The sequence below is a fragment of the Martes martes genome (assembly GCF_963455335.1).
Source record: "Martes martes genome assembly, chromosome: 12".
NCBI classification, from domain to species: Eukaryota; Metazoa; Chordata; class Mammalia; order Carnivora; family Mustelidae; genus Martes; species Martes martes.
In genome coordinates, this window is record NC_137900.1 from 95,151,298 (window position 1) to 95,179,272 (window position 27,975).

General features: G+C 62.5%; 1 protein-coding gene across 1 annotated transcript; it reads right to left on the reverse strand.

Moving 5' to 3' along the window:
* Nucleotides 1-333: 333 nt before the first annotated feature.
* On the reverse strand, nt 334-27,895 carry ADAMTS13 (ADAM metallopeptidase with thrombospondin type 1 motif 13). The gene is made up of 31 exons (XM_080819833.1): nt 27,777-27,895; nt 27,390-27,456; nt 26,107-26,387; nt 25,103-25,262; nt 23,911-24,086; nt 22,398-22,481; nt 22,104-22,228; nt 21,846-21,992; nt 19,702-19,842; nt 18,935-19,097; nt 18,033-18,137; nt 17,084-17,235; nt 16,928-16,991; nt 15,820-15,946; nt 15,235-15,383; nt 14,810-14,930; nt 14,091-14,171; nt 12,685-12,866; nt 10,780-10,915; nt 10,570-10,699; nt 9,884-10,066; nt 8,793-8,967; nt 8,139-8,259; nt 7,278-7,407; nt 6,099-6,281; nt 4,942-5,146; nt 4,001-4,310; nt 3,317-3,463; nt 2,850-3,026; nt 1,611-1,786; nt 334-819 (listed from the first exon to the last, which is right to left on the reverse strand). The coding sequence occupies exons 1-31, from the start codon at nt 27,870-27,872 to the stop codon at nt 634-636; spliced, it is 4,680 nt and encodes a 1,559-aa protein (XP_080675959.1). The 5' UTR covers nt 27,873-27,895; the 3' UTR covers nt 334-633.
* Between the last annotated feature and the right edge of the window lie 80 nt (nt 27,896-27,975).

Here is a 27,975-nt window from a genome sequence, read left to right on the forward strand (position 1 = left end):
CATTAGCATAGGGGGCGGCGCTCGCAGGGCGGGGCGAGGGGAGCCCGAGGGGCTCGCGCTCATTAGCATAGGGGGCGGGGCGCGCTGGCCGCGGCGCTCTCGGTGGTCGGATCCTCCCGGCGGGGCTGGCACGGGGCGGGGAATGAACAGGTGCGCCAGGGCCGGGCCCATGCTTGAGTCCACACAGTCCCTTGTCCTCCTCCCTGGGTAGCAGAAAAGACCTCTAGGGGTGGCGCGGGGCTTGCTCAGGTCAGGAATGGGTCTGGAGCCCGACCGCCGCCGGGAACCTCGGCAACGCCGTAGCGTGGGTTTTCAAGCTAGATGGGACGGGGTAGGTGAAGAAAACGCTCCTCGGACTGCGCAGTCCGTTTATTCGTACAGAGAGGCCTTTTCAGGGAGTGCAGCCCCTGCTTCCCACCGCCCAACCTTTGGCATGTTGGAGGAGGCCCTGAAGGAGATCCTTAAGATTAGAGAGATCCAAACCGGAAAGCAGAGACCAGAGTCAACCCTCGGGTTCGCCGGGCGCCTAACAGGTGCTCATAAATGTCAGCCTCCTTCCTGCCTCTTCCAGGATCTGGAGGAGGCATCCCACTGCGCCCACGGGTCCCTGGAGAAACGTCCTTGGAGAGGAAGCTAGAGCGCGGTCCGGCCAGGCTCCCGCACCCTAGACTGGAGGGTCCAGTACCAGCCCCGCAGGCTGGCATGCGCCTCCAGGAAGCCCTGGCTAAACTCCATCTCAGCCTGGCTTCCCTCTGACTCCCAGTAGAGTGCCTGCTGCCCACGGAATGTCATCGTCTTCAGGCTGTGGATGTCCCGGATCTGAGGGGAAAGGGGCAGCCCCAAAGGGCCAGCCACAATGACAACTAGCTCGCGTTCCTACACGGCATCATACACTCAGGGTCACGTTAATCTTCACACAACAGCCCTATCAGGAAGACACTATTGCTCTACCCCGGAAACTGAGGTTCAGAGAAGCTGTCCTACTTCCCCAAGGACACACAGCCAGGGTGCTAGAGCTGGATTCCAGAAGCCAGGCTGCATGCACTGGGGGAGCTGACACCTTGCAGAGGACAGTTCTCTCGGAACACACGAACCGCGTGCGGGGAGGATCTGGCCTCTTCTGGAAAAGTTGTATCAGGGTCTAAAATTATGCTTCAGGCCTGGGTTAACAATCTACATCAGAAAAGGTCTTCTGTGTTTCACTCTTGCGCAGAGCTCAGTAAACATTTGTTGGTGAGGGGCGCCTGGGTGGCTCAGTGGGTTAGAGCCTCTGCCTTCAGCTCAGGTCATGATCCCGGGGTCCTGGGATCGAGCCCCGCATCGGGCTCTCTGCTCAGCAGGGAGCCTGCTTCCCCTCTCTCTGTCTCAGCCTGCCTCTCTGCCTACTTGTGATCTCTCTCTGTGTCAAGTGGATAAATAAAATCTTAAAAAAAAAAATTTTTTTGTTGGTAAGTGGACAAAATTCGTATCTCCTTTCACTAATGGTTTTCAGGTTTTTGAGCAAAGTCAGGGGGTCCTTCAGTACAGCACCTCCGGTTCCCATCCCCGGGGACAGCTATCTCGAATCAGCGAAATTCAGCCCATTCCTGTCCCCATCCTGGTGGCCTTACGGAGATGTAGCTGGCTCCGGTTCCCGAGCCCACGTCAGTGGTCAGGGCGTGGATGGCAATCCGGGCCTGGGGGGCCACGTTAATGAAGATGCGGCAGCCCCCCGAGTTGCTCCCATCGGGACTCATCGAGGGGCTCACGATTTCACCCGAGGGTCCAAAGTGCTGCACGTCACAGTCTGCAGAGAAGAGCAGGTGGACGGGCGGGAGTGGACCATCTCGGGTCCTAGGAGCCCCCAGAAAGACCACCAATGCCAGAGGCCAGGGTAGCTCACAGCTGGGGAGCAGTGAAGGGGGGCAATATGGTGTTGTCAAGATCAGGTCTCCCACACAGAAGCCGCCACTGAACCCCACCTCCACCACACTCTGCCGTGTGACCCTAGGCGAAGGCTTTCAGGGCTCTGAGCTCCAGATCCCCCCTCTGTAGAGTGAAGCCAACAAAAGCAGGCGCTGGGAGAGCGGTTTCTAGGACTCAAGTCACATGTGCAAAAGTGCTTAACACTGAACCTGTCACAAAGGCCACTGCCATTATTAGGAGCCCACGGGAGCCCAGCCTGCCTGTACCCCCCGGCCCCCAGGGAGCAAGAGCCCAGTGCAAAAGACCGGGAAGTGGAGAGCCGTGAGAAGGGGCGGCCAGCCTGTGCTCTCAGTGAGGGCACCGAGAGATCGGGGACGGCATCACGTCTCTGTAGAGACAAAGCCAGGGGGATCCCGGAAACCTCTGGAACTGGCTAGGGAAGCCACACTCAGCCAGCCCGGGCTGTTGGGAGACGGCAAGTCCCCAGGGGCCTCCAGGGGGCCGTGGGACACCAGGGAGGACACCAGGGGGGCCGTGGGATGCCATCCCCTCCATGAAGTTGTGTGTGTGCACACACACATGTATAACCATGCGTGCACACAGCAGCTCTGCGGGGGCTGAGCCAAGAGGACAGTGCACCAGAACAGGGCTGGGGGGGAGGGAAAGCTGCGCACAGAGGACCCTAAGGGTCTTGAAGGACATCAGGGCCAGGGCGGGGGTCCATGGTGGCGGCCTGAGCGACAGGGTGAGGGTGTCAGGGTCCACGTCCACCCCTGTCACTGCAAGGCCCCAGGGAGGAAGGGACACCGCACACGTGCCCACGTGCCGGGACCTCATCCTGGGGTTGGGGAGCAGGTGGGTCCTCCTCCATCTCCGTGGGTGCCCTGTCTGCCCACCCGGCTGCCTTGCAGAGGTCAGGGGAAGGCTCTGGCGGCCCCCGGTACCTCTGTGGGGGGCTCCCGAGGCAGGCCGGCTCCCGTACCGCAGCACAACCCCGCCTTCAGGCCGCGTGCGGCGCTGCCTCACCACCAGCGTGTTCGTTTTGGAGCTGAAGGTCGAGCCAGACAGCTTCCCGCACGTCTTCCTCCACGTGAACCTGTCCCAAAGCAGCAGCATGTCCCCTAGGAAGGGGCCGTGCGGTGAGCATCGGCAGCACGGGGCCTGGGGTAGACGGAGCCACGATCCGGTCCCTCCCATGTCCCGGCTACGTGACTCCAAGTCCCAGACACTACCTCAGTTTCCCCATCTGTGGAACAGGACCAGCCCGAGCCCGTCCGCGGATGGCCATGAGGATTCCAGGTGGGGTTGCCTGTGGCACATCGTGCCGGGACAGGGGCAGCCAGGGGTCGTGCTCCCCAGTGCCCGGCGGCCTAACGCTGGGCAGCAGCTGTACACATGGCCCGAGACCTACCAGCCCTGCAGCTGAGGGAGCTCTCCAGGACCTGAAGGGTCACCACCTCACCCAGGGGCCGCCCAATGGCCACGGCACAGTCAGTCTGCCCTGGGCCTCGCATGTCAATGGTTCCTGTCGGCTCAAGGCGCTGCCGGCCGCAGGCACCTGGAAAGAGGGCAGGAGCACAGGTGAACAGGCTTCCGCGCGGAGGACACCCCCAGCAGGGCGGGGGCGGGGCGTTCCGTGCTGGGGAGGAGCCTAGCAGGTGGGGGGCTAGCATCCTCCTGGGCCCCGCCAGAAGCAGGCTTAGGGCAGGGGAGGGAGCTGCACGGGTCCCGGTGTCTCCATCCGGGGCCCAGAGCCGCTTCTGGATGCCCTGGTGAGAGGGAGGCGGTGTATACAGCAGGGCATGGCTTGGAGTCCCACAGACCTGGGTCTGACTCCATGAAACCTCAGGTTCCCTTTCCCTTGATGATAATGAAAGTGAGCTTGAGCTCTGCCAGCGGAAGCAAAGTAGAAGAGGAGGGCGGGCCCCGAGCACCACCGCCCAAGCCCATGCCTTCGGTCCAGTCGCACGCCTCCCAGCGATCCACCCCAGGGGGTCCCACAAGGAGCTGGCCCCAGCTCTCCCAGTGGAGATGGCTCTGCCCTCCCCTCCTAGAGCCGGCCGGCCGCCCAGACAGAAAGGTTGAAGAACATAACTGGGCTCAGCTGGGCCTTCCTGGAGCCCAGGCAGGAGCCCCTGAAGCTGGGAAGTTGGGGAGAGGAGGTGGGCCCGGGGCTGGGGCCACTGCAGAGAAGCACCAGCAATGGCCAGGTCTGGGGCAGTGGCTTCCTGGCGGGGTGCCGGACTGGGAGTCCCCTGCCCGGTGCAGGGTCCAGCCCAGCAGCTCTGCACCGTGGCTGGCTTGGGCAGGTGCTGGCAGAAGCCGGCTGGCATGGGTGCCTGGGTCTGGGGTCCGATGCAGGCGCGACGCCGGTGCTGGGTACCATCTCCGCAGGAGACAGAGCACTGCCGGGAAGGAGGAGAGGGGGCTGCGGCGGCCCTTGCCAGAGGGCGTCAGGGACAGCGGTGACCCCTGGCCACGTGTGATCTGATCTAATCTTTGAACCGCCCAGGAGGCGAGCCCGTGTCTCCATTCCACAGATGGTGAGACCGAGGCTCAGCAGCCAGCCCCCAGCCTGCTCTCCTGCCTGCCCTGCGCTACCCTCGTCTGAGTTCCCGACTCTGCGTGACCCAGATGCCCAGAGTCCTCTGACTGATGCCGGCGGTGGCTGTCTGCTTGGCTCCTTCTCCCGCTCCACACCATGAGTGAGGGCCTCCCGCGGGAGACCTAACCCTATTTTCCTTAGTCTCTCTAGTACTTTGTGAGGTACTGGGCACAGGACGGCCCCAGAAAGACAAAGATGTGGGACGGAGTCACCTTCCCCTTCATCTCCTGGTGTCTCCGGACCTCGGTCCAGACCTGCTCCTCAGGTCTCGAGGCACTGCTGTGTCTCCCATCTCTAGGCACCCGGCCACCTCCTCCCACCCTACTCGCCCCCTCTTTTCAGGGGATCACAATAAATCAAAGCCCCCAGGGTCCCCATGCGTCAGGACCCTGGGCAGATGTACTTCCCCCAGCCCCAGCCCCAGCGCTTACCTGTGTCCAGGAGCTGACGTGCCACCGGTAGGTGCAGTCGGTGATGACACAAGGGATGCTGGCCTGAGGCCGTACCTGAGCCGCGCAGGCTGCCCCCTCCACCTCCACATCCTGGCCTTGGCTGAGCTGCACACAGGCCACGGAGCGTGTGGCAGTGCCGAGGCCACAGCTAGCTGAGCATGGGCCAAGGGACATGATTTTCCACCTGCAAGAGACCAAGGCCCGGAGCGCGGCCCTGAGCCCGGGGAGGGCTCACCCTTCCTCCATGCTCCAAGTAACAGGGGTGAGGGAGAAGATGCCCCAGGAGGAGGAAAACCAGTCTCCGCACCGGTCAACCCTGCCCGTGTTCATCTGTGACTGGTCAACAACTGGTAACAGCTGATGCCTTTCAGAGCCGGGACCGAACCCTGGGAGCCCGGGCTAGAGGCTGAGGCCCCCATCGTGACACTGGGCCGCCTCCTGGCTCTGGGATGCCACCTCGCAACCATGCCTTCAGTGGGCCTGGCGCTGTTCTAGATGGTAGGGAGATGGACTGAACCAGACCGAGACCCCTACCTGCCCTTCAGAGCACACGTGCTTCTCCACCTGGGCACCACCGACCTTGGGGGCCAGCGGTCCTGTCAGGGCATCTGGGCTGTGTGGGATGTTCAACCGCACACCTGGCCTCCACCCACTCACCGGAGGCCACTAGCATCCCCCTTCCCTCGCCATGACGTTGAAAATGTCTCCAGACACTGCCACATGTCCTGTGGGAGACAGAGTCGCCCCTGGTGGAGAAATGGGCCCCCTGCAGGCTCCAATCCCTCCTCTAGACCTCGACCCCACCTCTGGACCTCGCTGGCTTCAGCTGTTAGGTCCTGTGCCCCAGCAGGGACCACCCTCGGGCTGGTGGTGGGATCACCCTCGGCTCCACATCCTTCCTTCTCCCGGAGACCTCTCCGGCGCCCCCCACAACCAAGCCCTGACGAGAACCTGCAGCCCTGCCTGCATTTTGTCGGAATGTCGCCTCTGACTCCTAGTGCGGCCTGCCAGGGAATCCTGCTCCCCGAGGACCATCTCCCGGGCTGGAGCCAGCCCATAAGCCCTGCGGTGACTGGCCTGGGGTCTGCACACTCTGGGACATCAAGCGGCTTCCTCGACACCCTGGGGCTGCTGACCTGGCCGGGCAGGGCTCTGGGCTGCAGGCCTCCTGCTGCTCCGGGCGAGGCAGCCCCTGGCACTGGGTGTCCGGCAGGACCTCCTCGTCCTCATCGTCCCCGCGGGCCCGCGCACAGTACAGCAGCCTCTGCGCAAACCCTCCTCCACAGCTCACACCGCACTCCGCCAGCTTATACCTCCACCTGAAACACACCGGAGCTGGGGGGAACCCAGGGGAGCAGGGCCTGCCTTCGTTTCCCCAGACTGGGAAGGGCCTGGAGACGTCCTTTCTCTGAGGGGCACCCTTGCATCTCCACCAAGAGGCTGGGCACAGTGGACAGAGAACATTCCGAAAGGCCCACTTCCCAGACAGAACGCTGAAGGCAAACTGATGTGTTCAAAGGGCAGACAGGGGAGAGACAGGGCACCCCAGGGGGACTGCGAAGCTGGCTGTGTCTCTAATAGGAATGCCGGCCCCCCACCGGGCCTGGCCGGCACTCCCAATCTTCTTTCCCGCTGTGTTTGCCACATCACGCCAATGCCAACGGCAAACTATGTCTCCCGGTCTGTCTGCTCGCTCTTCCGTCTCCCCGCTGCCCCTGGCTTCTGCTCCAGGAGGGCCGGGGGACCTGTCTGTCCTGCTCACTGCTCTGTCCCTGCCGTCAGAACAGCCCCCGGGCATGGCAGGCGCTCGGGGAAGAGCAAGGGATGACGAGTCATCAGCCACGCGTGCTCACAGCGTCCCACATGCCTGAAGCCCACCACAGCCTTCCAGGACACCAGTGGGGTGTCCTGCAGGGGAGGGCACCGAGCAGCTTACAGGGAGGGGCTGAGGCCCCCTCCGAGGATGCGTGCCTGGGACCACCTGTCTCCTTGGGAAGGGGCCCACCTGGCAGGGCAGGGCTTCGGACTGCAGCCCTGCACGGGGTGGGGCCTGGGCACCCGCCAGCACTCAGAGGGAGGCAGGGGGACAGGGTGGCCTTGGCCCGGCCTCACGCACCGAATAGCCAGTGGCACCCAGCCCCGTCCGCAGGTCACTGGGCACGGTGCCGGGGCTCGGGTCTCCCACCTGCTGCAGGAAGGCCAGCGCTCTGTCGGAGGCGACACCCCGGGGCGACACGCCTCCCTCCCTCAGGGACCCAGGCTGCTGCCTCCCCCCACCCCCCACCCCCCACCGCATAGTCTCCACCCCCACTCACCAAGCCGGGCAAGGGGCAGCCCGACAGGCTTCCCGCCGACTCCCAGGCTTGCTTCCCAGGTCACAGAGCTCTTCCTGGACAGGGGTCCCCACGACAGAGTCCACGCACACGAAACGCAGCTCCCTCAGGCCTGCGGGGAGGAAGCAGAGACCCCAAGCCCCAAGAGGAGGGTTTGACAAGAACTATGGGTGTCCCGCTCTCCGGGGAGCTCCAGAAGATCCGACTCTTGTCTCTGCCACTTGCCAGCTGGGTGACCTTGGACAAGTGACTTAACCTCTCTGAGCCTCAGATTTTTCACCTGATGGTGCCTCACTTACAGGGATATTTATAAGGACTTTGAAGTGGGGTACAAAGGGCCTGGCCCATGGCAGGCCCTCCAGAGGCAGCTCTGCCTCTTGTCACTTGGTGAGAACTGCTCTGACCATCCTGTATTGTGTTTATGACAACGATGGTATCAGGGTCCGGTTCAGTGAATCTCTGCTTTAGGACTATCCTCAAAAGAATTCCTGGCCTTGATTCTGGGCAAGTGCCGAGGCCTGTAGTTCAAGAACATAACGTATCTTAAAACCTCTGACTCGGCGGCCAGGAAGCTCAGAGGTGTCTGGGGCCCTTTGCTCACTGACTTTCTAGACCTTAAGAAATACATGTGGGTGCCAATACCGCCGAGTTTTATTGTCTCTCCTGCCTTTCACCCAAGCGATGAAGACATGCCCCAACCTCCTTGTGTATGACATCACGTTCTGACCTAGTCTGAATTCTCTGACCTAGTCTGGATTTGAACTTGAGCCGGTTCAAATGCATTTTAGAACTAAGCAAAAGGTAGGCAGGTAGGAGTTAGCGAAGGAGCCCTGGGGGCCTCACCTCGACCGCAGGAGGCAGAGCATGGCCCCGCCAGGGGAGTCCACAAGTGTGCGGCGTGAGCCCCCACCCCAGCGCCGCCCGGTGGGGATGTGGCCTCCTCCTCCAGAGACCGGGGGTCTGGCTGCGGGGGACAAGCAACAGGCTGCTGGGTCTTGGTCTCAGTCTCCCCACTCTGGATCCCTGAGCACCTGGTCCCCCACCCCCACCCACCCCAATCTCTTCAGGAGAGGGGGGCACGGTCAGCAGAACCCCAAAGGTGGCCCCTCCCGCTGTTCCTTTCCGGGAACACTTGCTTCCGGCTGCCTGAGGACGCCCCCACCCCAGTCGCCACCTTGGCCTCTGTACCAGCACGGGCGGTCGGTCACCGCAGGGCAGGGCTGAGGCTGGGGCTCGGGAGCCAGGCCAGCTGCATCCTAATGGGATGCTTGGGTCTGGGGCCCAAGCCCAGCTTGCCAGCTGGAGGGGGGACGAGGCCTGGAGTTTCTCCCTAGGCTCGTCCTCTGAGCGAGGCGGATCCTGGACACGGCCACATTGCAGAAAGACAGTCGTTGCGCTCTGGCCAGGAGGCCAAGGGTACCCAGTGCTCCCTGTTCTCCTGTCCGATAAGCCCCCAATAGCCCAGGGTATTGGTACCCTTGTGCCCAGGATACTCACATCACCTGGTCCTGGAGGACATGCTGTGGCCACACAGGGCTCCTGGGCAGGCAGCTTCTCGTCTGTGGGGCAGGGCCCCGCGGTGGCCGGGCCCTCTGCCCCGCGCACACATGTCCTGTTCCACAAAGCTGGGTCTGCTCCACAGGCTGGCGAGCACGCGTCTGAGCCCTCCTCCCTGAGGACAGGACAGACAGCAGGCCCTGCCTCTCATCGGGCTGTAGGTAGAGCCAGGCTCCTGGGGCGGGGAAAGGCAGTGAACCCACACCCCAGCACCCCAGCACTCAAGGAGGAGCCCCACAAAGAAGCAAAACCCTGAGGCCTCTCCCCAGAGTGCTGGACAAGCGGCTGCCAGCCCTCCACTTGGCAGCCCTGGGGCCGGGACTCAGGCCTGGACCCGGTGCCTTCCAGAGAGGAAGGTGGGCCTCTGTCCAGAGAGTACCATCACTCCTCGCACCCTAGCAGGTGCCGAGAAACGGAATCGGGCCACCCAGGTGAGGGATGGCAACCGTGTTCCACGTGAAAGCCGGCCCTGACAGGGGGCAGCTGCCGACGGAGCTGAGGCAGGAGCGGCCTCCGTGGGGAAGGGTGGGGATTCCCAGGTCTGCCACGCACGGGAGAGGGGCAGGGGAGCCCGCGCCATGCGTGCGCCACCAGTGACCGAGGCCAGGCCCCTCCCCACTGGACCAGTAACAGAACTGGGGCCCAGAGAGGGAAGGGACTTGACCTGGTGCCCCAGCCAGTTAGCAGCAACTCAGAAGAAGCCACTGTCAGCTCAGATCCTGAAGGGAAAGGAGGCACCGTGGGGACAGCAATGGTAACAACAAAGGGACACTTATGGCTTTATGTGTGAGCAGGGATCTGGGGGTTCAGAGAGGGAAATGGCCGGCCCAGTGTCTCCTGGACAGTAATTCCCCACCTCTGGGATGGTGGGGCCCAGCCAGAGTCCTAGGAGTGAGGGGACACTCTGCAAGGGTAGGGCTGGGTGTAGGACAAGCCCTGAGCCCTGACTGGAGTTGGGCAGTCGCCTCCCCGCCTCCCTGCACTCACCGCCCCGCATCTCCGGACTCGCCTCCCCACCTCGCAGCGCTCACCTCGCTGGGCAGGCCTGGGAGTTGCAAGCTTCCACCACTGCCGGCTCTGGGGCCAGCGCTCTGCACCGGGCAGGGGGCAGCAGCCTCAGGAGGGTCCCCTGGGCCTCCACGCAACGCACGGCCCTCTCCCGCAGGCCTCCCCCGCAGGAGACGCTGCACGCACCGAAGTCTCCGGCTGCCCAGCTGAGGACGAGAGGGACAGAGCGTCGGGGCCATCCCTGTCCCCTCGAGGACTGGCTCAGGAGAGGCAGGGAAAGGCAAATCTGTCCAGCGGACTGGCTTCCCTGCTCTGCACTGGACCCTATGTCCCTGCAGGTTCCTGGACATGGCCCAGGGACAGCCCACTCAGCCCGGTGGCCCCCTGGGTGTCCCAGGGGCGCCTGGGGGGCTCAGTCGGTTGAGCTTCTGACTCTTTTTTTTTTTAATTTTATTTATTTGAGAGACAGACAGAGATAATGAGAAGAGAGCATGGGTAGGGTAGGGAGGAGAGGGAGACGCAGGCTCCCACTGAGCAGGGAACCCAACATGGGGCTCGATCCCAGGATCCTGAGATCATGACCTGAGCCAAAGGTAGATGCCCAACCAACTGAGCCACTCAAGTCCCCCGAGCTTCTGACTCTTGATCTCAGCTCAGGACATGTGCCCCGTAGCCAGTGAGAGCCCAGCAGGCATGGCAGAGCACTCACTGTGGGGGGCAGGGCCCAGGGGCGCAGGACTCTGGCCAGGCTGCCGGCTGCTGGCTCCCTTCACACCGGGCGGCCTCTGCCCACTCATTCCTGGCCTGGTCCAGACAGCCGTAGGTCACCCAGCGCAGCCCTGGGAGGGAAGAGGGGGGCTGGGCCACCTCCCTGCAGGGGGCAAACTGTGCTTCAGGCAAGCCCCGCCCCAGGCCTCACCTGCCCCACAGCTCACAGAGCAGGACCCCCTCATGGCGGCCCATGCCCAGGCCTGTGGCCGCTTAGGCTGGAAGTAGGTGAAGGTGATGTCTGGGCGTGCAAGGTCACCATACTCCTCCCCATAGCGCCTATAAACCTGCAGGAGACAGACGGAGAGCTGGGGGCCTTGTCCGCTGGGATCCCCAAGGGAGTTTGGCCGGTCCTGGGGCTCTGTGTCCAAGGCCAGCCCCAGAGTAGGGCTAGGCTGGAGGGCAGAGCCCCGGAGGCCCCAAGGTTCCAGCCCCTGTCCCCACAAGTCCTCATCTGGCCACACGGCACCATCCTCTCTTTGTGAGAATGGGGATTCTCCGGCACGCCCAGCAGGTCCTGAAGCAGTGGCTCGGAGCAGCCCCGGAATCTGTGTTTTACACACACACACACACACACACACACACACACACACGGCAAAGCGTGCAGACACAGCTGTGCGACCCTGGGAACAATGCTGCTGGGGGTCGGGAGGTGGGTGGCCTGGGCTGCACGGGGAGTCAGGGAAGGAGTGCACTATTCCCCGGGGGACTCCCTGTAGCCTGGGTGGACTCTGGGGCAGCCCCTGCTGTCTCTCCAGCCGTGGGGCAGAGGCTGGCGCCGCTAGACCAAAGTCAAGGGCCACCAAACCTCGGACCTCGTCCCAGGGCTATTTCAACACATGCTAACGTCCATCTACTCCACCAAGCGCTTTTCTCCGCAAAGCACACGTGGGGACACGAGCAGAGGAGCTCACACAGGGAGGACGAGCCCAAAGCCTCCGTCCTCGAGAGACAGGAAGAGCCAGCATCCACCCAGACCCTCCTTGGGACCAGCGACTGCTGCCAACACTGCCTGGCATGCGCACCCCCCGATCCTCGGAGGCGGGCGGCAGCCTCATGCCCATTCTACAGGGGAAGACTGAGATCTGGGGGCGGCGGCAGAGGCAGGATGAGAACCCGGCATGCTCTGTGGAGGACAGCGAGGCTTGGGAGAAATTTCGGCTACTGGGTCGGCCCTCCTGGCACCCACCCCTTTGCCCCAGGACTTCTGCAGTGGGGCGGGGGGGGGGGTCTCACTTTCCCACCATTAGGATGGGGCATCCCCAGCCTCTGGCACTTTCAAGATCCAAGCCAGCAAGCGCGTTGGTCGCAGCCGCCACCTCTCAGGGTGCACACGTGTGGGGCACTGGACACCCGCCACACGCTTAATGCCCTTTATCTTTAAGAGGTGGATCTTCCCGCTAACTTCACAATGTATGTGTTCTTGGCCCCATTTTGCAGATGGGGAAACGGGTTCAGAAGAGTCAATTCCCTCGCCCGAGTTCTCGCCGAGGCAGGATTCAAACTCCAGTCCACCTGCGTCCCTGGGCCCCGGCCCTTGACCTCGGGCTCTCCCTGTTTCCAGCAGCTGGGCTGCCCCTGCTCCAGGAGGGACGCCCCCCACAGTGGGTCTCCAGTCTGGGCGTCCCACTGTCTCCCCACAGCCTCCTTCGGCCTGACACAGGCCCGACCCCCCTGCGCTTTACCCGGAGCCCCTCAGCAGCTCTGGCCCCGACACCCCCGTACCCGGGGGGGAACCCCAAGCCCTGTCACGGCCAGCAAGACCCCTGGAGACCTGTGCAGCCTCCAGCCTCCTCGCACATGGGGTCTCCTTCCCTCATCCCTCCTAACGACGCGCCCCGCGCACACATCGCCCACTCCCTGCTGGGCCCCGCAGCGTCAGCTCATCTCAGACCCCCGAGCCACAGCCCTCCCCGGGGGGAGATGTGACCCCTACACGTCCACGCTCAGAACTCCAGGGATTCCCGTGCGCCCCCCCACCCATGTGACTGCTGAGCCAAGGAGCAGGTGACAGCAGGAGGAGGCCCCGCTGGCTCCCCCAGGCCCTCCCGATCACCTGGATCTCCACGTCATCCTGGCTGGGTCCCCGGATGTGGATCTCCTCCAGGAGAGGCAGCCGGTCCTCGGTGAGGGCCACTCGGTACCCCACACGGCTGTCCTCCAGGAGGGAGGGGTAGGTGGTGCTGGGAGAGATGCTGGAATTCCCAGCCACGACGTAGCGCCCTCGGATCCGCACGGCTGTGGGGGCAGCAAGGCTGTGGGCGGGGGTCCGCCTCCCCCACACCTGTGGCGGCCGGGGTGCCAGCCCTCTCACAGAAGAGGTCCTGGCTTAAGGAATGGGGTGGTGGCAACATGGGGACGAATCCCCAGTGCCACAGCTCTCCTCCCCCGGGGCCCCAGCCCTCCCCGGGGAGCCCGTCTGCCCGGTGCCCTGGCTGGTCAGGCAGTCTCGGTGGCAAGCAGGGGACACCCTCCCAGATGCCCACAGGCATCTGACCACATATCAGTGGCCCTGCACCTCTGTCCAGAACCTGGTGAGCACTGTGGACCTGCCCTCTCTCCAAGCCTGCCCACACGGAGCTCTGCAGGCAGGTTTCGGGGGCTCAAGGCCCCCAGGGCCATCACCCCCACTCCAGATGCCAAGGGCAGGTGTGGGCACCCTCTGGAAATCAAGAAACACTGTGGCATTAAGTGGTAAAGGAGGCGCGGCCTTGCCCAGGTGTGGTCTTCGCCCTGGGCTTCCAGGAAGGGACTTCTGTCACACCAGACAGGAGTGTCTTTGCTTAAGGTGGGGACCGGCCAAGCCAGAAAGAGCAAATATGCAAAGCCGGACAGCAGCTTTGGTTGGTCTCCTCTGTGAACCTAGAGACCGAGGCCACCACGTGAGTCATCAGTCGCTCAACTGCACGTCGTGTCCACAACACGACGTCCTAATCAAACTGGACACTGAGACCGGGTGAGCTCGGGCTTGGCGATAGCCCGTGCCCACTGTCACACGCCGGTGCGGGACACCAAGCCCTCCCAGACTCTGCCCGACAGGCGTCTCCGCTCTGGTTTCTTTCACCATCTCCGCGCCCTCGAACAAGCCAGATCTGCGCACAGAAACGCTCTCGGGGTTCTGGGGGTCCTCCTGGGGACTTATCCAACCTGGTGGTGCTGGGGGAACCCCCGAAACTGCAGGTGGCATCAGAAGTGTGAGGGCATCTGGGGGCGCCCGGGCGGCTCCGTCGGGGAAGTGCCTGCCTTCAGCTCAGGTCGTGACCGCGGGGTCCTGGCATCGAGTCCCGTCGGGCTCACTGCTCAGCGGGAAGCCTGCTTCTCCCTCTGCCTCTGCCCCCCTCTCATGTTCTCCCTCTCTACTAAGTAAATAGAATCTTAGGAAGAAAAAGTCGTGAGGGCGTCTGGGGGACGGTGTTTTCTCAGTTTCGGTTTGTCAGGGGGCGCGCCCTCAGGCCAGCTCACCCAGGTGTGTGAAGAGAGGCCTCCGGTTGGTGACGTGTACGTTGGTCAGGTTGCGGGTCACGGTCAGGAACGTGACATACTCTAGAAGGAAGCGGCAGTGGCGGGGGGGGGGGGGGGACTCAGGTCACTGACGTTGGAGTGAAAGGGGGATTTCAGATGTCTCCAGTGGGGGCGGGGAGGCATCTCGAGGCCAAAAGCTAACAATGGGGTTGCCTCAGGCAGTAGAGGGTCCCCTGTCACCGGGGGCCAATCCAAGCCAGACCGGACGGTCACCTTCCAGAGGGCTGCCCGGCCCAGGCGCAGGGACCGAATCCCAGGTTCCGGGCTCAGCGCGTGGCCCACCACAGGGAGGGGGACTCCACGGCCCGGCTGACCCTCCAGGCGCCTGCTTTGCGAGTGACCTGACCCCTCAGAAGTCCATCCAAGTCACAGGCCTCCCAAGCATAACATCCCTTCGGACGGGATCCCTTGGGGAGGCGAGGAGAGGCCAGGCCACACCTCATTGCCCCCTGTCTGGGTCTTATCACAGCTACCCTGAGGTGCCACTGCCCGTGGCGGCCTCAGCCAACGCTCAGCTGCGCGGGGAGGCTGGCGAAGAGGAGGACGGAGGCGGAGGCCCACGCGGAGGGTCCTGGGCTCACTGCCAGGGCTCTGAGCTGCGGTGATTCTTAGAGGTGGGGGGGGGGGGCGCGGCCATCGGTCCCGAGGGAAGCCCCTACCTCGGGCCCTTCCGCCCGTGAAAGAGCCGTTCCGCGGCTGGCACGTGCTGTTGTCCCCTCCGCACACCTGACACACGTCTCGCGCCTGCGGGGAGTCCATCCTGCCGTCACAGCCGAATGTCTGTGGAAAGAGCGGTGGCAGATGACACGCGGGCGGGTGTCACTGGAGGGTGCTGAGGCTCTGACGGGTGGGAAGCAGTTGTAAATGACTCGGCCACGGTCACAGCAGGGCTCCGAACATCCAGTCGACTCCAAGGTCACCCCAGCGCCCTGGGAGCAGCCGTGCAGACTCTGCTGCAGCTTCATGGCGGCACCCACAGACCCCCCCCCAAGCCCCCCGGAGCCCTTGAGCATCTGACTTCCCATGGGACTGGCCCCAGGGCCACCGTGGTTGGGAGGGCGCCCTGCTGCCCGCACACGCCTACCCTGCAGCTGCCCGACACGCACAGGCTCAGGGTCCCGTCCTCCCGCCGACCAGTTGGCACACACCGGGTCCCATCCAGGAAACTGTCCCCACGCCTCACAATGAAGGTCTCGCCAATGGCCCGGCACATGTGTCTGCACAGAGCGTCCCCTGGGGAGGCAGAGGGACAGGGACCCCTGGTGTAGGGAAGGCAACGCCGTAGACCGCAGAGCACAACCCAGGTGGGCCAGCCCTGGCCAGGGCGGCCCCCCGCCCCCGCCCCCCACCCCTGCTTCCTCCTGTGGGTTGGGGGCAAGTGTCCCATCTCCTGAGGCAGTGATCACAATCAGGGTGGAGCGACCATCACTGAGTTATGAGCCGAGGAGAGCCTTTGGCGCAGCCCCAGTATCATCTCACTGAATCCTCTCGCCCGAGCAGGGGGGCCCTGCTCCCATCTCCACGTTACAGATGGGAAAGCTGAGCCCCAGGCCTGTTAGCAAGGGATGGTGCCAGGACGTGATGCGACTGACGCAGAGCCGGAGCCGGAGCCGGTGCCGGAGCCGGTGCCCTGCCCTCCACAGCGCCGGGGTGACGGGGCCAGCCCCACCTTGACTGTACTGCTCAGCGGGGCCCCAGCGGTAGAAGGAGGCGTTGCCTGGGGACAGGTGCAGCGGTTTCCTGTCCGTCTGGGAGCACTGCTCGGCCATGAACTCCAGCTGGGTCTTCTCACAGGCCTGCCCGGGAGAGGCAGAGGACAGGCACAGGAGGGGCCCCGGGATGGGGGCTTGGGGCAGGGGACCTAGGATAGCGGCCTTTGCCACTGGGGACCACAAGGCACCATGCAGTGCGCGGGTCACAATGTGGGCCTGAGCCCAGCTCCTGGCTGCACCTTGGTTCCCTGCTCTGTAAAGTGAGGGAGACAAAAGCCTCTCTCTGCTGATGCAAGAGTCGAGGAGGATTTGCCAGGACCAAGGACAGGACACAGAGGTAAAGAGCCTGCTCGCTGGCTCCCCTCCCCCAAGCCTGTGCTCCAGGGGGAGACTGCGCCCTCCCAGGCTGGGGAGCCCCGAGTTTGCCTGCAGAAGTGGGAGGGAAGGACAGAGGAGCAGATAATACAAGGCCCGTCTGCACAATGGGATGTTATTCAGCCATAAAAAGGAGTGCACTGCTCACACCGGCCGTGACGTGGATGACCCCTGAGGACGTGATGCTGAGTGAGAGAAGCCAGTCACCAAAGCTCACCTACCATGGGACTCCATTCTATGAAACGCTCCAGTACAGGCAAATCCACGGAAACAGAAAGTGACCGGTGGTTGCCAGGGGCTGGAGGGTGGGGAAGGGGAGTGACTGCTTCATGGGTCTGGGGTTTTCCTTTGGGGTGGTAGAGATATTTTGGAACCACGCTGTGAACGGACCAATGCTACTGGGCTCCGCACTTCAAAACGGGTGATTTGATATGATGTGAATTTCACCTGTGCTTGGACTAAAAGGATGCTTTTAGGCAGGGGGTGCTGCCAGGAAGGGCGGTGGCATGTGGGGACAGAGGTGCGGCACCTGGAGGACCCACTGGGGTCCCAGCAGAGACACAGCAGCACCCCACTCTCCAAAGCGCCCTGGCATGAGCCACAAATCACAGCCGCCCCAATCCTTCAGCTCCCCAGGGCCCGGCACCACTGACCTGAGCCCCTCGTCCTGCCCAGGGGAAGCAGGCCTACCTGGGTGTTGCACGTCTCAGCCTGGAGGTCAGCACCCACACACGCACGCCCTCCAAAGGCAGGCCTGAAAATGTCCACAAGACACAAGAGGTGACGGGTGACCCCCCTGCCCCCCAACGAGGGAACGTGAAGGACAGGGCCCCCTCCCTGTGGTACCTGGGGTTGTTGCACTGCCTCCTCCGGGTGACCACACCTCCTCCGCAGGAGCGAGAGCAAGGGCTGGGGGGACCCCAGCTAGACCAGTGCCCGTGCACCACCCCCACGGGGCTCAGCTCCGCCAGGGAGCGGCAGTGACCCTTGGAGCACCACTGCAAGAGAAGGACACGCCATCCCACATCCAGAGCACCCCATACCATGCATGTGCACCCCACAGCCACGCTCACTCCATAGCCACAGGGCACCCCCCCCCACAGGACACCCACACCCACGCAGGTATGCACGCATGCAGGAACCCTGGCACACCCATCCTGCTCAAGAAACAATGCTACACAGAAGAGGGCAAACCCCAGGCTATAGGACAGAGAAAGAGTCTGGCCACGCCAGGCAGAGAGGAAGGGCAGAGGCCCTGAGGTCTGCAGGGGAGAGGAAGACGCTGCCTGGTACAGCCAACGAGAGGGAGCCTGGGTCAGGGAGCTGAGCCACGCTATCACGGCCACTCAGAGCCTTTGTCTCCTCTGTGGGGCGGGGGGACAACGCGAGCCTGTCTCCAGACCCAGGGAAGGGGGAAAGAAACAGCACCGGTGCGGGGAGGGCGGGGCTCTGGGTCCCCACGGGCCCCAGGCAGAGTCCCACACAAGCCCTTTGTCGGTCTTCGGTGGTCCTGCAAACCTAGAAAACCCGCCCCATCTTCCAGGCCCCTCGGAGAGGCTGGGCAGGTCATGGGGACACGGGAAGCAACTTGAGGCCTAGCTCTCCCCACCAGGTGGCCAAGAGCGGCTCCGGGGCCCTCTGCCCCAGCTAACTGATCCTCCTGTCCCCCGCCCCAGGAAATCAGGCAGCCAGGCTTTGGGGCCCTCCATGGATGCGGGCAAGGGCACGCGCTCACGGGCGCACACACACACACATGCACGCACGCACTCGAACATCCCTTCGTTCCTGCCCTGACCTTCTGCGTGCCGCACTCTGTCCCATCCAGGAGAGGAACGAGGAGGCGGCTACAGCTGCTTTGGTCCAGGGGGTCTGTGTGGCAGGACAGAGCCTGGCACATGTCCTAAGAGGGGAACAAGTGCCCGGTTCGGGGCCACCACAGCCTATTGGCTCAGCGTCCAGTCTTAATTGTACCCCCACACCACAGGACCCACTGAAACATACGCTGTTCCATGGGCACTGGTGGTGAGGGAGAGAGGGCACAGCACACCTCTCCATGGGACAGGGATGGTGACCAGGGCCCATTTTAGGGGCCCACAAATACGATTTCATTTCTTTCAAAATCAAAAGAAAAAGATGATCTTTGAGATCAAAGATGTTCTAATATGTAATATTAATACATCTGTATTTACAATACTTATGCAATATTTAAAACACTGATAATAAGTCTTAATATTTCATGTGGAAAAGGGGCCAGGAAGGCAAAGGTGCCTGGGGCCCATGAAAGTCCTGTGCAGCCCAGGGAGGAAGTCTGTGTTTGGGGCACCTGCCCCCTTCATCCCTTCACCTCCCCTCCCCCTGCCAGCTTACACTGCTGCTACAGGCTTTGGTTTGGAGGTCACTTCCTCCAGGAAGCCCTCCATGTTCCCATTGGGTTGGAAGACTGTAGTCACTGCCTATTGAAGTTCCATGGGCACAGAGTCAGGAGGCTGCTAGGGCCCACTCTACATAATTTGTGGGATAAATGTGTCAAAATGGGGAACAAACATGGGGACTCTTCTTAAAAAAATTAAGAATTTTAACAAGTGACCCAGCCTGGCCCAGGGGGAGCTCGCAGTGGGGCATGAGCTGGGCACAGGCGGAGGGAGCTCGGGCTGGATGGCGGACCGGGGTCAGGGCAGGGGGTGGACGACGACTCACAAGGTGCTCCCTGGTGAAGGTGCAGGCCACTGCCTTAGCACCAAAGGCCACACGGCACTGCTCGTCTGCGCCATAGAGGAGGCCCGGCTGCGCCTGGGGAGGGCGCCCCGCGGTCCCGGCCTGCGGCCCCGGCAGATCCAACAGGCAGTGCGCCCGTCCTGCGCTGCGACAAGGCCTGGGCTCAGGCTGCGGGTGGACACGGGGTGGGGGCGGGAAGGGGGAGAGGGCACAAGCCGGGGAGGACCGGAGTTCTCAGCATGAACCGGCACCACGAGCGGGCCCTGGGCTGGGAGGCGGCTCAAATCCAGAGTTGAGGGGCACGATGCAGCGGTGAGGACGGGGATGCGGCAGACGCGGGTTGCATGGCGGAGTGGGTGGGATGGAGGGTGGAGGCAAAGGCGGGGTGGCTGGGGGGGGTGGGCATGGATGGGGCAGAATTGAGGGGTGGACGCAGAAGCGGGTGGGAAGGAAGAGCAGGAGTGGGAGGGAAGGAGGGAGCGGGCACCAGGAGGTGTGGACAGAGGGAGGGGCACGCGGTGCGGGGGTAGGTGGAAGGGGGGGTGCAGGGGTGTGGTGGAGGATGGAGGAGAGCCCGGGGGAGGTGACGGGGGCCCATGCGGAGGGAGGCGCAGGACGGGATGGGACTAAACAGAGAGCTGGGCAGGGCTGGGGCAGAGGGAGGGGTGGGTCTGGGGGACAAGCGGAGGTGTGCCCCGCGTGGAGATGGGGGCATGGGGAGGACAGGGCAGGGTGACCAACGCAGGTACCTGAGCAGCTGCAGCACTTGCTGGCGGCTGCAGGCGGACCAGGACAGATCGCCACGGGCGGACACGGCGTCCTGGGATGCCATCACGTGGCCACTGGGCCCACAGCCGCTGCCGGGCGCCCCGTCGTGCTCCACGCCCAAGCTGTGTGGCGGAGGCAACCGCTGAGGGTCCCCTCGCCTACCCACCCGCTCCACCCACCCCTGCAGTTCAGGCCTGGCGGACCCTCCAGCCGCGTGGTTTCAGACCCCAGCGGCCTCCTGACCCCACCGCCAGAGAGCCCTGCCTCAGTTTCCCAGCCGAGAGAGCACTGATTCTTAGCCAGAGCCTCCTGCCTCTTTCTGCTAATAAACATCGAAAGGCTTTAAAAATGTTGAGGCAGGGGTGCCTGGGTGGCTCAGTGGGTTAAAGCCTCTGCCTTCTGCTCAGGTCATGGTCTCAGGGTCCTGGGATCGAGCCCCACATCAGGCTCTCTGCTCAGCGGGGAGCCTGCTTCCTCCTCTCTCTCTGCCTGCCTCTCTGCCTACTTGTGATCTCTGTCAAATAAATAAATAAAATCTTTAAAAAAAAAAAAAAAAAAAAATGTTGAGGCAGGGGCGCCTGGGTGGCTCAGTGGGTTAAGCCGCTGCCTTCGGCTCAGGTCATGATCTCGGGGTCCTGGGATCGAGTCCCACATCGGGCTCTCTGCTCAGCAGGGAGCCTGCTTCCCTCTCTCTCTCTCTGCCTGCCTCTCTGTCTACTGTGATCTCTCTCTGTCAAATAAATAAATAAAATCTTTAAAAAAAAAAAAAAAAATGTTGAGGCAAGCGACCCGGTGGTGTTAAAAGTCAGGGAGGATGGGGTCCCGAGGCACCTCGGGGCAGGGGGGGAGGTGCAGGGCTGCCCGTGGTGACTTTCTCGATCTGTGGCTGGCCCAGAGGGGGAGAATCCCTCCACTGCCTGTGTCCTTAGATGAGTAAAGAAGTCGGGAAAACGCACAGGACTTCGCCCACCGTCTCCGCTCCCAGGGGAAGACACTGGTTTTCAAAGCCTTCTTTAAAACAAACAAAACTTCTTCCTCCAAAACGAGACGGTTGGAGGTGCTGCTGAGGTGGGGTGGGTGGGGGTCAAGGGTCAAGTGCAGGGGCCGGAACCGGGGCCGGTGGAACTGCTGGGGGCTGATGTAGGGGCGACGCGCACAGAGGCAGGGGTGCGGGGGGCCGCTCAGATCTCAGAGGGGCCGGGAGGCCTGGGGCCGGTGGGCGCTGAGGGGAAGGAGCACAGACCCAGGTTTTTACTTCAGGAGTCTCCGCACGGTCCGCGGGCGCGACTTTTGTAATGAGAAGACTTAAAGATCATCGAGAAAACTCGCCACTTCGGGTAAATGACAACAGACGGGAGCACAGATTTGCCTACAGAACGCAGAGCGCCCATAACGGGAAAAATCTGGAAACAGCCTAAAATCCAACAGCCTGGGATTAGTTAAATAATGCGCACCGAAAGAATTATAAAAACTCTAGGGAAAATGTTTGGGATGCATTGCTCCATTAAGAAAATAGTAACGAGGGGCGCCTGGGTGGCTCAGTGGGTTAAAGCCGCTGCCTTTGGCTCAGGTCATGATCCCAGGGTCCTGGGATCGAGCCCCGCATCGGGCTCTCTGCTTGGCAGGGAGCCTGCTTCCTCCTCTCTCTCCCTGCCTCTCTGCCTGTTTGTGATCTCTGTCTGTCAAATAAATAAATAAAATCTAAAAAAAAAAAAGAAAGAAAAGAAAATAGTAACGAGACAATACACAATATAATCCCAATTTTGCAAATGAAAATTGATGTGTGTGGGTAAGAAATGACTAAAACAAAATGTGAGCAGGCGTTCTCTCTGGGTGGTAGGATCTGGGATCATGTTGACCATTTGCTTTCTCTTCACCTGAATTTCCTAAAAAACTTTTTTTCTAATTGTTAAGTTCATCGTGCTTGTTTTTTGGGGAAAAAGGGTTTTTTTAATCACCTGGAAATCAAGCAGTATCAGATTTCCCAGCCCTTGTCCCTCCCCCACTGCCCAAGTCCACTGGGGCCAAGCGTATATGTCCCTTCCAGCAGACTCTGCCAGCCCCGATGTGACCTCCCGGGAGCCCAGGTCAGCTCCTAGGCCTCACTTGAGGACAGGGCGCCTACCTGTGCGCAATCTCATGGGCGATGGTGACCCCCAGGTCAAAGCCAGTATCCTCAGTGATGAGGCAGCTCCAGGAGGATGAGCAAGCACCCCCCAGCTGGGTGACCCCTCGAACCTGCCGGTTACCATCTGGTAACTCCAGGTCAAACCTTGGGAAGAGAGGACAGCCATCCGTGTGGTGCGGACATGCCTGCCGGACCGCCTTTGCAGAGGGGGGCAGCTCCCGGGCCGGCTGGGGTGCCCCCGGGGAACGCGGGTACCTGGTGATGTAGAGGACCAGGTCGGCGTGCCCGGGATCTGCGTCGTCCTCAGGGTTGACCGTCCTGCTCCACTCACAGACACTCAGCAGTGACGCCGTGATGTTGCCTGTGATGTTTGGAGCATCCTGGGGGATCAAATGAGAGAGGCTGTGTTTATGGGAGCGGCGCCCAACGGGGGCCGCCGGCATCTCAGTCCTCACCGCAGCCCTGTTATGAGGTGGAGACCCTCGGGAAGAGGTAAAGAGAACAGAAATGGGTTTTCCAGTGACTCTGGGCTCCCAGTTCAGTGCCTACCTCGGGCTGGGTCAGGATGACCATCTTCACTAGATGTACTCGGAACTGAGCCCCCAGAGATGGGTCCCTCAGCAGCTCTGACCCCTGTGGGGGGCAGGAGAGAGGGGAGACTCAGTGGACTGGCATGGCCCGACTGGTGTGCTGGGGTCCAGAGAAGACGCTCCATCGGCACGGGGGGGAGATGCCAGTTGTCGGGCGGAGAGCCAGCTGCGGGGATGGGCAGATGCGCTCCTGTCCTCCCCTTGCTCAGGCTCAACACACACAACACATACACACCCTGAAACAACGGGACACAGATAATTGTTATTAGTCTAGAACATTCCATTCCAACCCTGCCTCTTTCTCACCAGATTCATCCTGTCCTTTCTCTTTTCTGTCCATCCACCTGAAACTGTTCGCTGCTTGTCTAACCTGCACGTCTCCATGAGGCGGCACGAGGGTCCCCCCCCTCCACAAGCCCTTTCCTGGGTACCCCAGAGAGAAGCCCCCCTCCCCACGCCCCAGCCAGCCTCCTGGCTCTCTCTCGCCATGCGTGTCAAGATGCCGATCACAGCTGACTTGTCGTGTGGCTGTTGGCGCCAGCTCGTCCTCTGAATGACACACGGCCCCGTGAGAGCACTGTGCGGCCAGGGCCTCGGCTGGCCTGGGCCGGAATCCGAGCTCCGCTGCGTCCCTTCCCACGCTGCTCAGATGCTGCTAAGGGAGCCCAGAAGCCCAGGTTCCATATCTGTCGAGTGGAGGGAAAGCCTTCCATGGCCGTCAGCCTGGGGGACTTTGCCTTTTGCCCAAAACAGGTGGCCGGACCCAAGGCAGGGTACATTCGTAGGGGCAGCCCACCCCCCCAGGGCCGGCACTCTCCTTGCCGTGTCGGTCCTGATCTCCTGACACTGGCAGCTTCCGTGGCAGCCTAGAGCAGTCACCGTGTGTGTGTGCGCACACGCGTGTATGTCCCACGCATGCCCTCTAGCTGTGGGCACGGGTCTCACGTTCCTTTCCTGACTCGGTCTCTCTGACACCACTCAGTGGGAGTCGTACTCTCCACCCCACCTTCACCCCTAAAGCTAAGTGAAGGGGAGGCCAGCGGCAATGGGACGCCCACAAGAAGAGGCCGGCACTGCTGGCCGAGGTTCCCACGGAGCAAATGGGCTTCAGGACAGAGGCCAGATTTGAGAGTCCCCTGGACAGAAGGGACCCAAGAAGCAAGAGGCCGTGGGGTGTCCTAGGGACCCGAGAGGGGGTCCTAGGCCCTCGCCCACCTCCACTCCAGGTGAGGGAGGGGAGGAGGAAGCAAAGTGCAGGCCGCACCCCTCCCCACCCCCAAAGTCCTGGGCCGCAAGCATGACCCCAGCCTTAGGGTTACACCGAGTTCAACCTGAGTTCAAACTCCCAGGCAAGCCAGCCCAATCACATTCCACCCAAGTTCCTGGCATGGGGTGCCGTGTCCAGAGGCTCCCGAGTCCCATGCATTGGTGTCGGCGCCATCCAAGGAGCCTGCTGCACAAGGAACACTCACCATGTTGAGGTTAGTGAGCACGTAGCGCTCAGTGTCCTCCTGGTGAGCCTGATAGACATCGGGGCCCACGGCCACCAGAAGCTCCAAGTGCAGGACACTCCCCGCAGCCTGTCTCCGGACGCGAGGGGAAGGAGGATGGCCCGTTGAGGGAGGAAGTGGGGCTGACAGCGAAGGTTCTAGAAAGAAGATGACTCGTGGCTTTGGACCCCCATGCCCAGGTCTTTCCTAGGCTCGGAGACACCGTGTGAGCCCGGTTCCTACTACTTCCCAGAGCTTGGGGAGACGGGGTCCTCGGCTTACACGTGGGGGACGTGGGGGGCAGGCAATCCCTGCCTCCCAGGTGGGTGGGCACCCGGGGAGCGGCCTGGGCTGGGCCCACTCTCAGCCCCTACCTCCGGGAGCAGGTCTCCTGACTCCTCAGGAGGCTTGAGGGTCCCAAGCTGTCGCAGGTCATTTTCTGTGGCAACTGTTAGAACTAGTGGTGGCTAGCCTGAGAGGCTGCTGGGTCTTGGATGCCGCCCCACCCCGAGGGCCAGATCCCATAGTGACCAGGCATCCCGGAACATCTGAAAGGGCCCGGTGGCAGTGCAGGCCCCAAGGAGGGAGCTACTGTGTGGCCTTTTGGTCCTTTAGGTCTCTCCAAAGCCCCAGGCACTGGCTCTGCATCCTTGATGCCCCTCTGGGCACCTGCTGGAGAGCAGAACAGGCTCATTCCAAGACGACGAGGCTTGCCCGAGACAGCGCCCTGCCTGCACCCGGAGGCAGCCCGAGGGATGGATAAGCAGGCCTGGGAGGCAGCAGGGCCATCTCCAATTGTGATCGTGCCCAGAGCCACCGTGTCAGCCCTGAGCGGCCACTCTCTGTCTTTGGGCCCCCGTGTTCCCGTCCGTGCTAGCAACCAATACCAGTGAGTGACGTCCTGCCAACAGTGTGCGTCTGTGAGCATGCTATGTAAGCTAGGAAGGGCTGTTTGTAGGCTGAATGTCTACCTGTTCACCAAGTAGACAGTTGGGGGCGTGGCTGATGGCCAGCCACGTGCTCCCCTGCCCGCCCTGTGCCCCAGCATCCTGATGAAGACGTTCAGCCACGGCTGCGGCATTTTGCATGGCTCCCTGGGCATTGGGGAGAGCTGGTCCTCCCCCCAGAGCTGTCCCCAAGGGCAATCCCACCCTCCCTCTCCCAGGGGCTGTACCTTGGATGACTTCTGGGGCCTCGGGGGCTGTGGGGGCCTTGGGGACAGGCCTGTGGATCAGGTGGGGCTGGGCACGAACCCAGGGAGGCACCAGCTCCCGGTGCCGCCTCCTCACCGGTTGGACGTAGAACCTGTCCATACCCACCAGGATGTCACCCTCCTAGAGAAGAGAGAACAGCACGGCACTGAGCCCAGTGGCCCCACTGCATGACAGGGCCTCTCTGGGACATCAGCACCGGCACAGACCTCTCCTGAGCTCTGTGCAGGGCTCCTCTCCAAGTCCAGTGCCCCCAAGCCCATCCTTGTGGGACAGCTGGGGAGGAGCCGTGCCCTTTTAGGGCCGTGCCCACTTCTACATCTGCAGCCAGCACCCACCCCCACCCACACTCCAGTCCTCCCTCAGGTCGTGGCCTTGGCCTTTGGAGCGACACTGGTGGGATCCCACATGTACAGAAACAGGGAGGGTCTCCAGGGACTAGCTAGGCCCGCGCTAACGGACAGCCCAGCGGTCAGCAGTAGTCACAGGCTGACCGGGAATGGTTTAGGTCCTGGCCCACGCCGGGCCGCACAACGCAGCAACCAGGGAGGGGCACGTGATGACGTAAGCGGCTCTGGCCGGATGGATGCACGGTGACAGATTTACACGGACACCTGACACCAGTCCTCATCACTTCTCAGTTGAAGACCCTGAGATCCAATCGAGTGGTCCAAGGTCTCCTGGGACAGAACTGGAATCAGAACTCAAAGGGCTGACTGCCAAGCCCTGGTTCTTCCCATTCCGTGGTCCCCCAGATTCACGCCTCGCCCTGCCACCTGCTAGCCCGGGGGCCTTGGGGAACTCAGCCCCCTTTTCCGAGCCTCCGTGGAACAGGCCCTCAGAGGCCTGGCACGAGGCAAAGATGCAACGCGGCATCCTCCGGCACACCTGGCTGGGCGCCGTGGGGTCCCCCCCAGCACGCCCTCCGCGTGGCCTCTCCGGGAGGCGAAGCCGGGCTCCCACTCACCAAGCCGCCCGAGCAGTAAGTGACTCTGGCCCGGGCGCCCGGGGGCCGCAGGGGGCGGCCTCCCGTGAAGCAGAGGTGGGCCGGCCGCCGCAGTAGCCGGAGGGAGGCGTTCAGCACGCGCTCGCTGGTGAAGGAGGTGGTCAGGAGGCTCCGCTCTGGCCGGAAGGACACGGTGATGCGCCGGCCCCAGGCGTGCAGGGAGCAGCGCGGGGTCCTGCAGGGAGACCCCCCGGGTCCATCTTCACAGACGCAGCTGAGAGGGGCCACACGGAACGGAGGCACTGCAGGGAGAGGAGGCTGCCTTGCTCAACCCTGCTCGGCCCTCCTCTTCCTGCCCTGGAGACGGGGGCCCCCATCCGTTCCCTTTGGCACGTGGAGATGCGTGCTGGCCCGGAACCCCGGTGGAGGGGGCGCCTGGGTTCAAATTCAGCTCCTTCTGGCTTGTAGGAGGGCAGAGCGCAAGTCGCCTCTCCCATCTGGGCCTTGCCCCGGGGCAGACCAGCACTCAGCACACTGGCCTCGACCCAGGAGGGGTATCACCAGGGGTGGCATGAGCCCCAATGGGCAGAGCAGGTACAAGTCCAGCCTCTATGAAAAGCAGGCACCCAAGGCCAGCCTTGCCATCCTTCTCCACCCACCTGCCTCCCCCCTAAGGAGCCCCCGGTGGAGTTAAGGACCCCAGGCCCCAGGAGGGGAAGAGCTCCAAGGACCTGGGGTCCCGATTCACAAGTTTCCACCCCAGGTGGCCCCAAGCAGGGCTCCGTGTGCATCTGACCCAGGCCACAGACAATTTGGGCACAAGAGGGACATCCCTTATTTCTTTCCACCCTGACTAGCCCATCCGGCCTCTGGTCCCCAGCAGCCTTTAGATCCATGGCCCAACTCAGAAAGGGGCCTGGCACCGCACAGAGGTCCACAGACGGCGCCCAGAGCGACAGGAAGGCTCTGGCTGGGCCTGAGCCAGGGCCTATCTTGTTTCTCACAGAAAGGATAAATATTTCCATCCATAACCAGAAACCACAAGAGCTCCTGTGGCTTCCCTAGCCCAAGGGAGGCCCCAGGGCAAAAGGGGCCAGCTAATTAGTAACTGTTTCCTTGAGATACTGAGCAGAAGCCTGGGGTCAGAACCCCAGTTTGGTCCAGAACACCCAGACTGGCTTTCATGGACTTGGCCGAAGTCCAGAGTTAATTAACAGGAATGATGGCAGATTCTTGGACTTCCTCCTCCCAGCAGAGCCCTGACCCTGAGAACCCCCCTGCCAAGATGACCCCATGACAAGTACCTTTTAAAGTAGCTTCAGGGCCGAAATAAGAAGTCACTTCCTCCGGCTCCAAAGCCTGAAGAAATTGCTGCAAGACAGAAAGGACAAGGGAGAAGATGGGTAGGAGAGGGGGTGGTAGGGGGGCAAGGCAAGGGGGAGGGGGAAACCGGGGTGGGGGTCGGGGGAAGAGGACACCGAATGGAGAAGCCCATTCCTTCCTCAGCGAGCACAGTCCATCCCCAAAACCCCACGCCCAGATCTGCCCCTTGCCCAGTGTAAACCCCAAAGTGAGAGAAGACCCCGGGCAGTTCCCTCTCTCCCCAGGGCACCCTCCTTCAGCACCCAGAGGAGCTCAGATTCCTGGCCCCAGGGCTCCTCGAACACCTCGACACCTGCAGACTCACCCACCTGCTGGAAATCGGAGAGTCCCCAGCAGCCCAGGAGAAAGAGGGCAGAAGTGAGAATTGCCCCCAAGCCTCTCTGCCAGGGGTGAGGCTCCCTCATCCTCGGGAAAACCAGCCTGTAGCCCGGGGAGAGAGCCTTGTGACTGGACATCTGGCGGGTGTGGAATGTGGTAGACCCCGGTGGGCGGGAAGATGAGGCTGTG

Coding starts and splice junctions, on each gene's coding strand:
- ADAMTS13 (XM_080819833.1), bottom strand. CDS start 27,872: ATGAGGGAGCCTCACCCCTGGCAGAGAGGCTTGGGGGCAATTCTCACT. Junction 14,931..15,234: donor GCGTGTCGGGCAGCTGCAGG/GTAGGCGTGTGC, acceptor CTCTTTCCACAG/ACATTCGGCTGTGACGGCAG. Junction 7,408..8,138: donor CTCTGCCTCCTGCGGTCGAG/GTGAGGCCCCCA, acceptor TCCTCCCCGCAG/GCCTGAGGGAGCTGCGTTTC.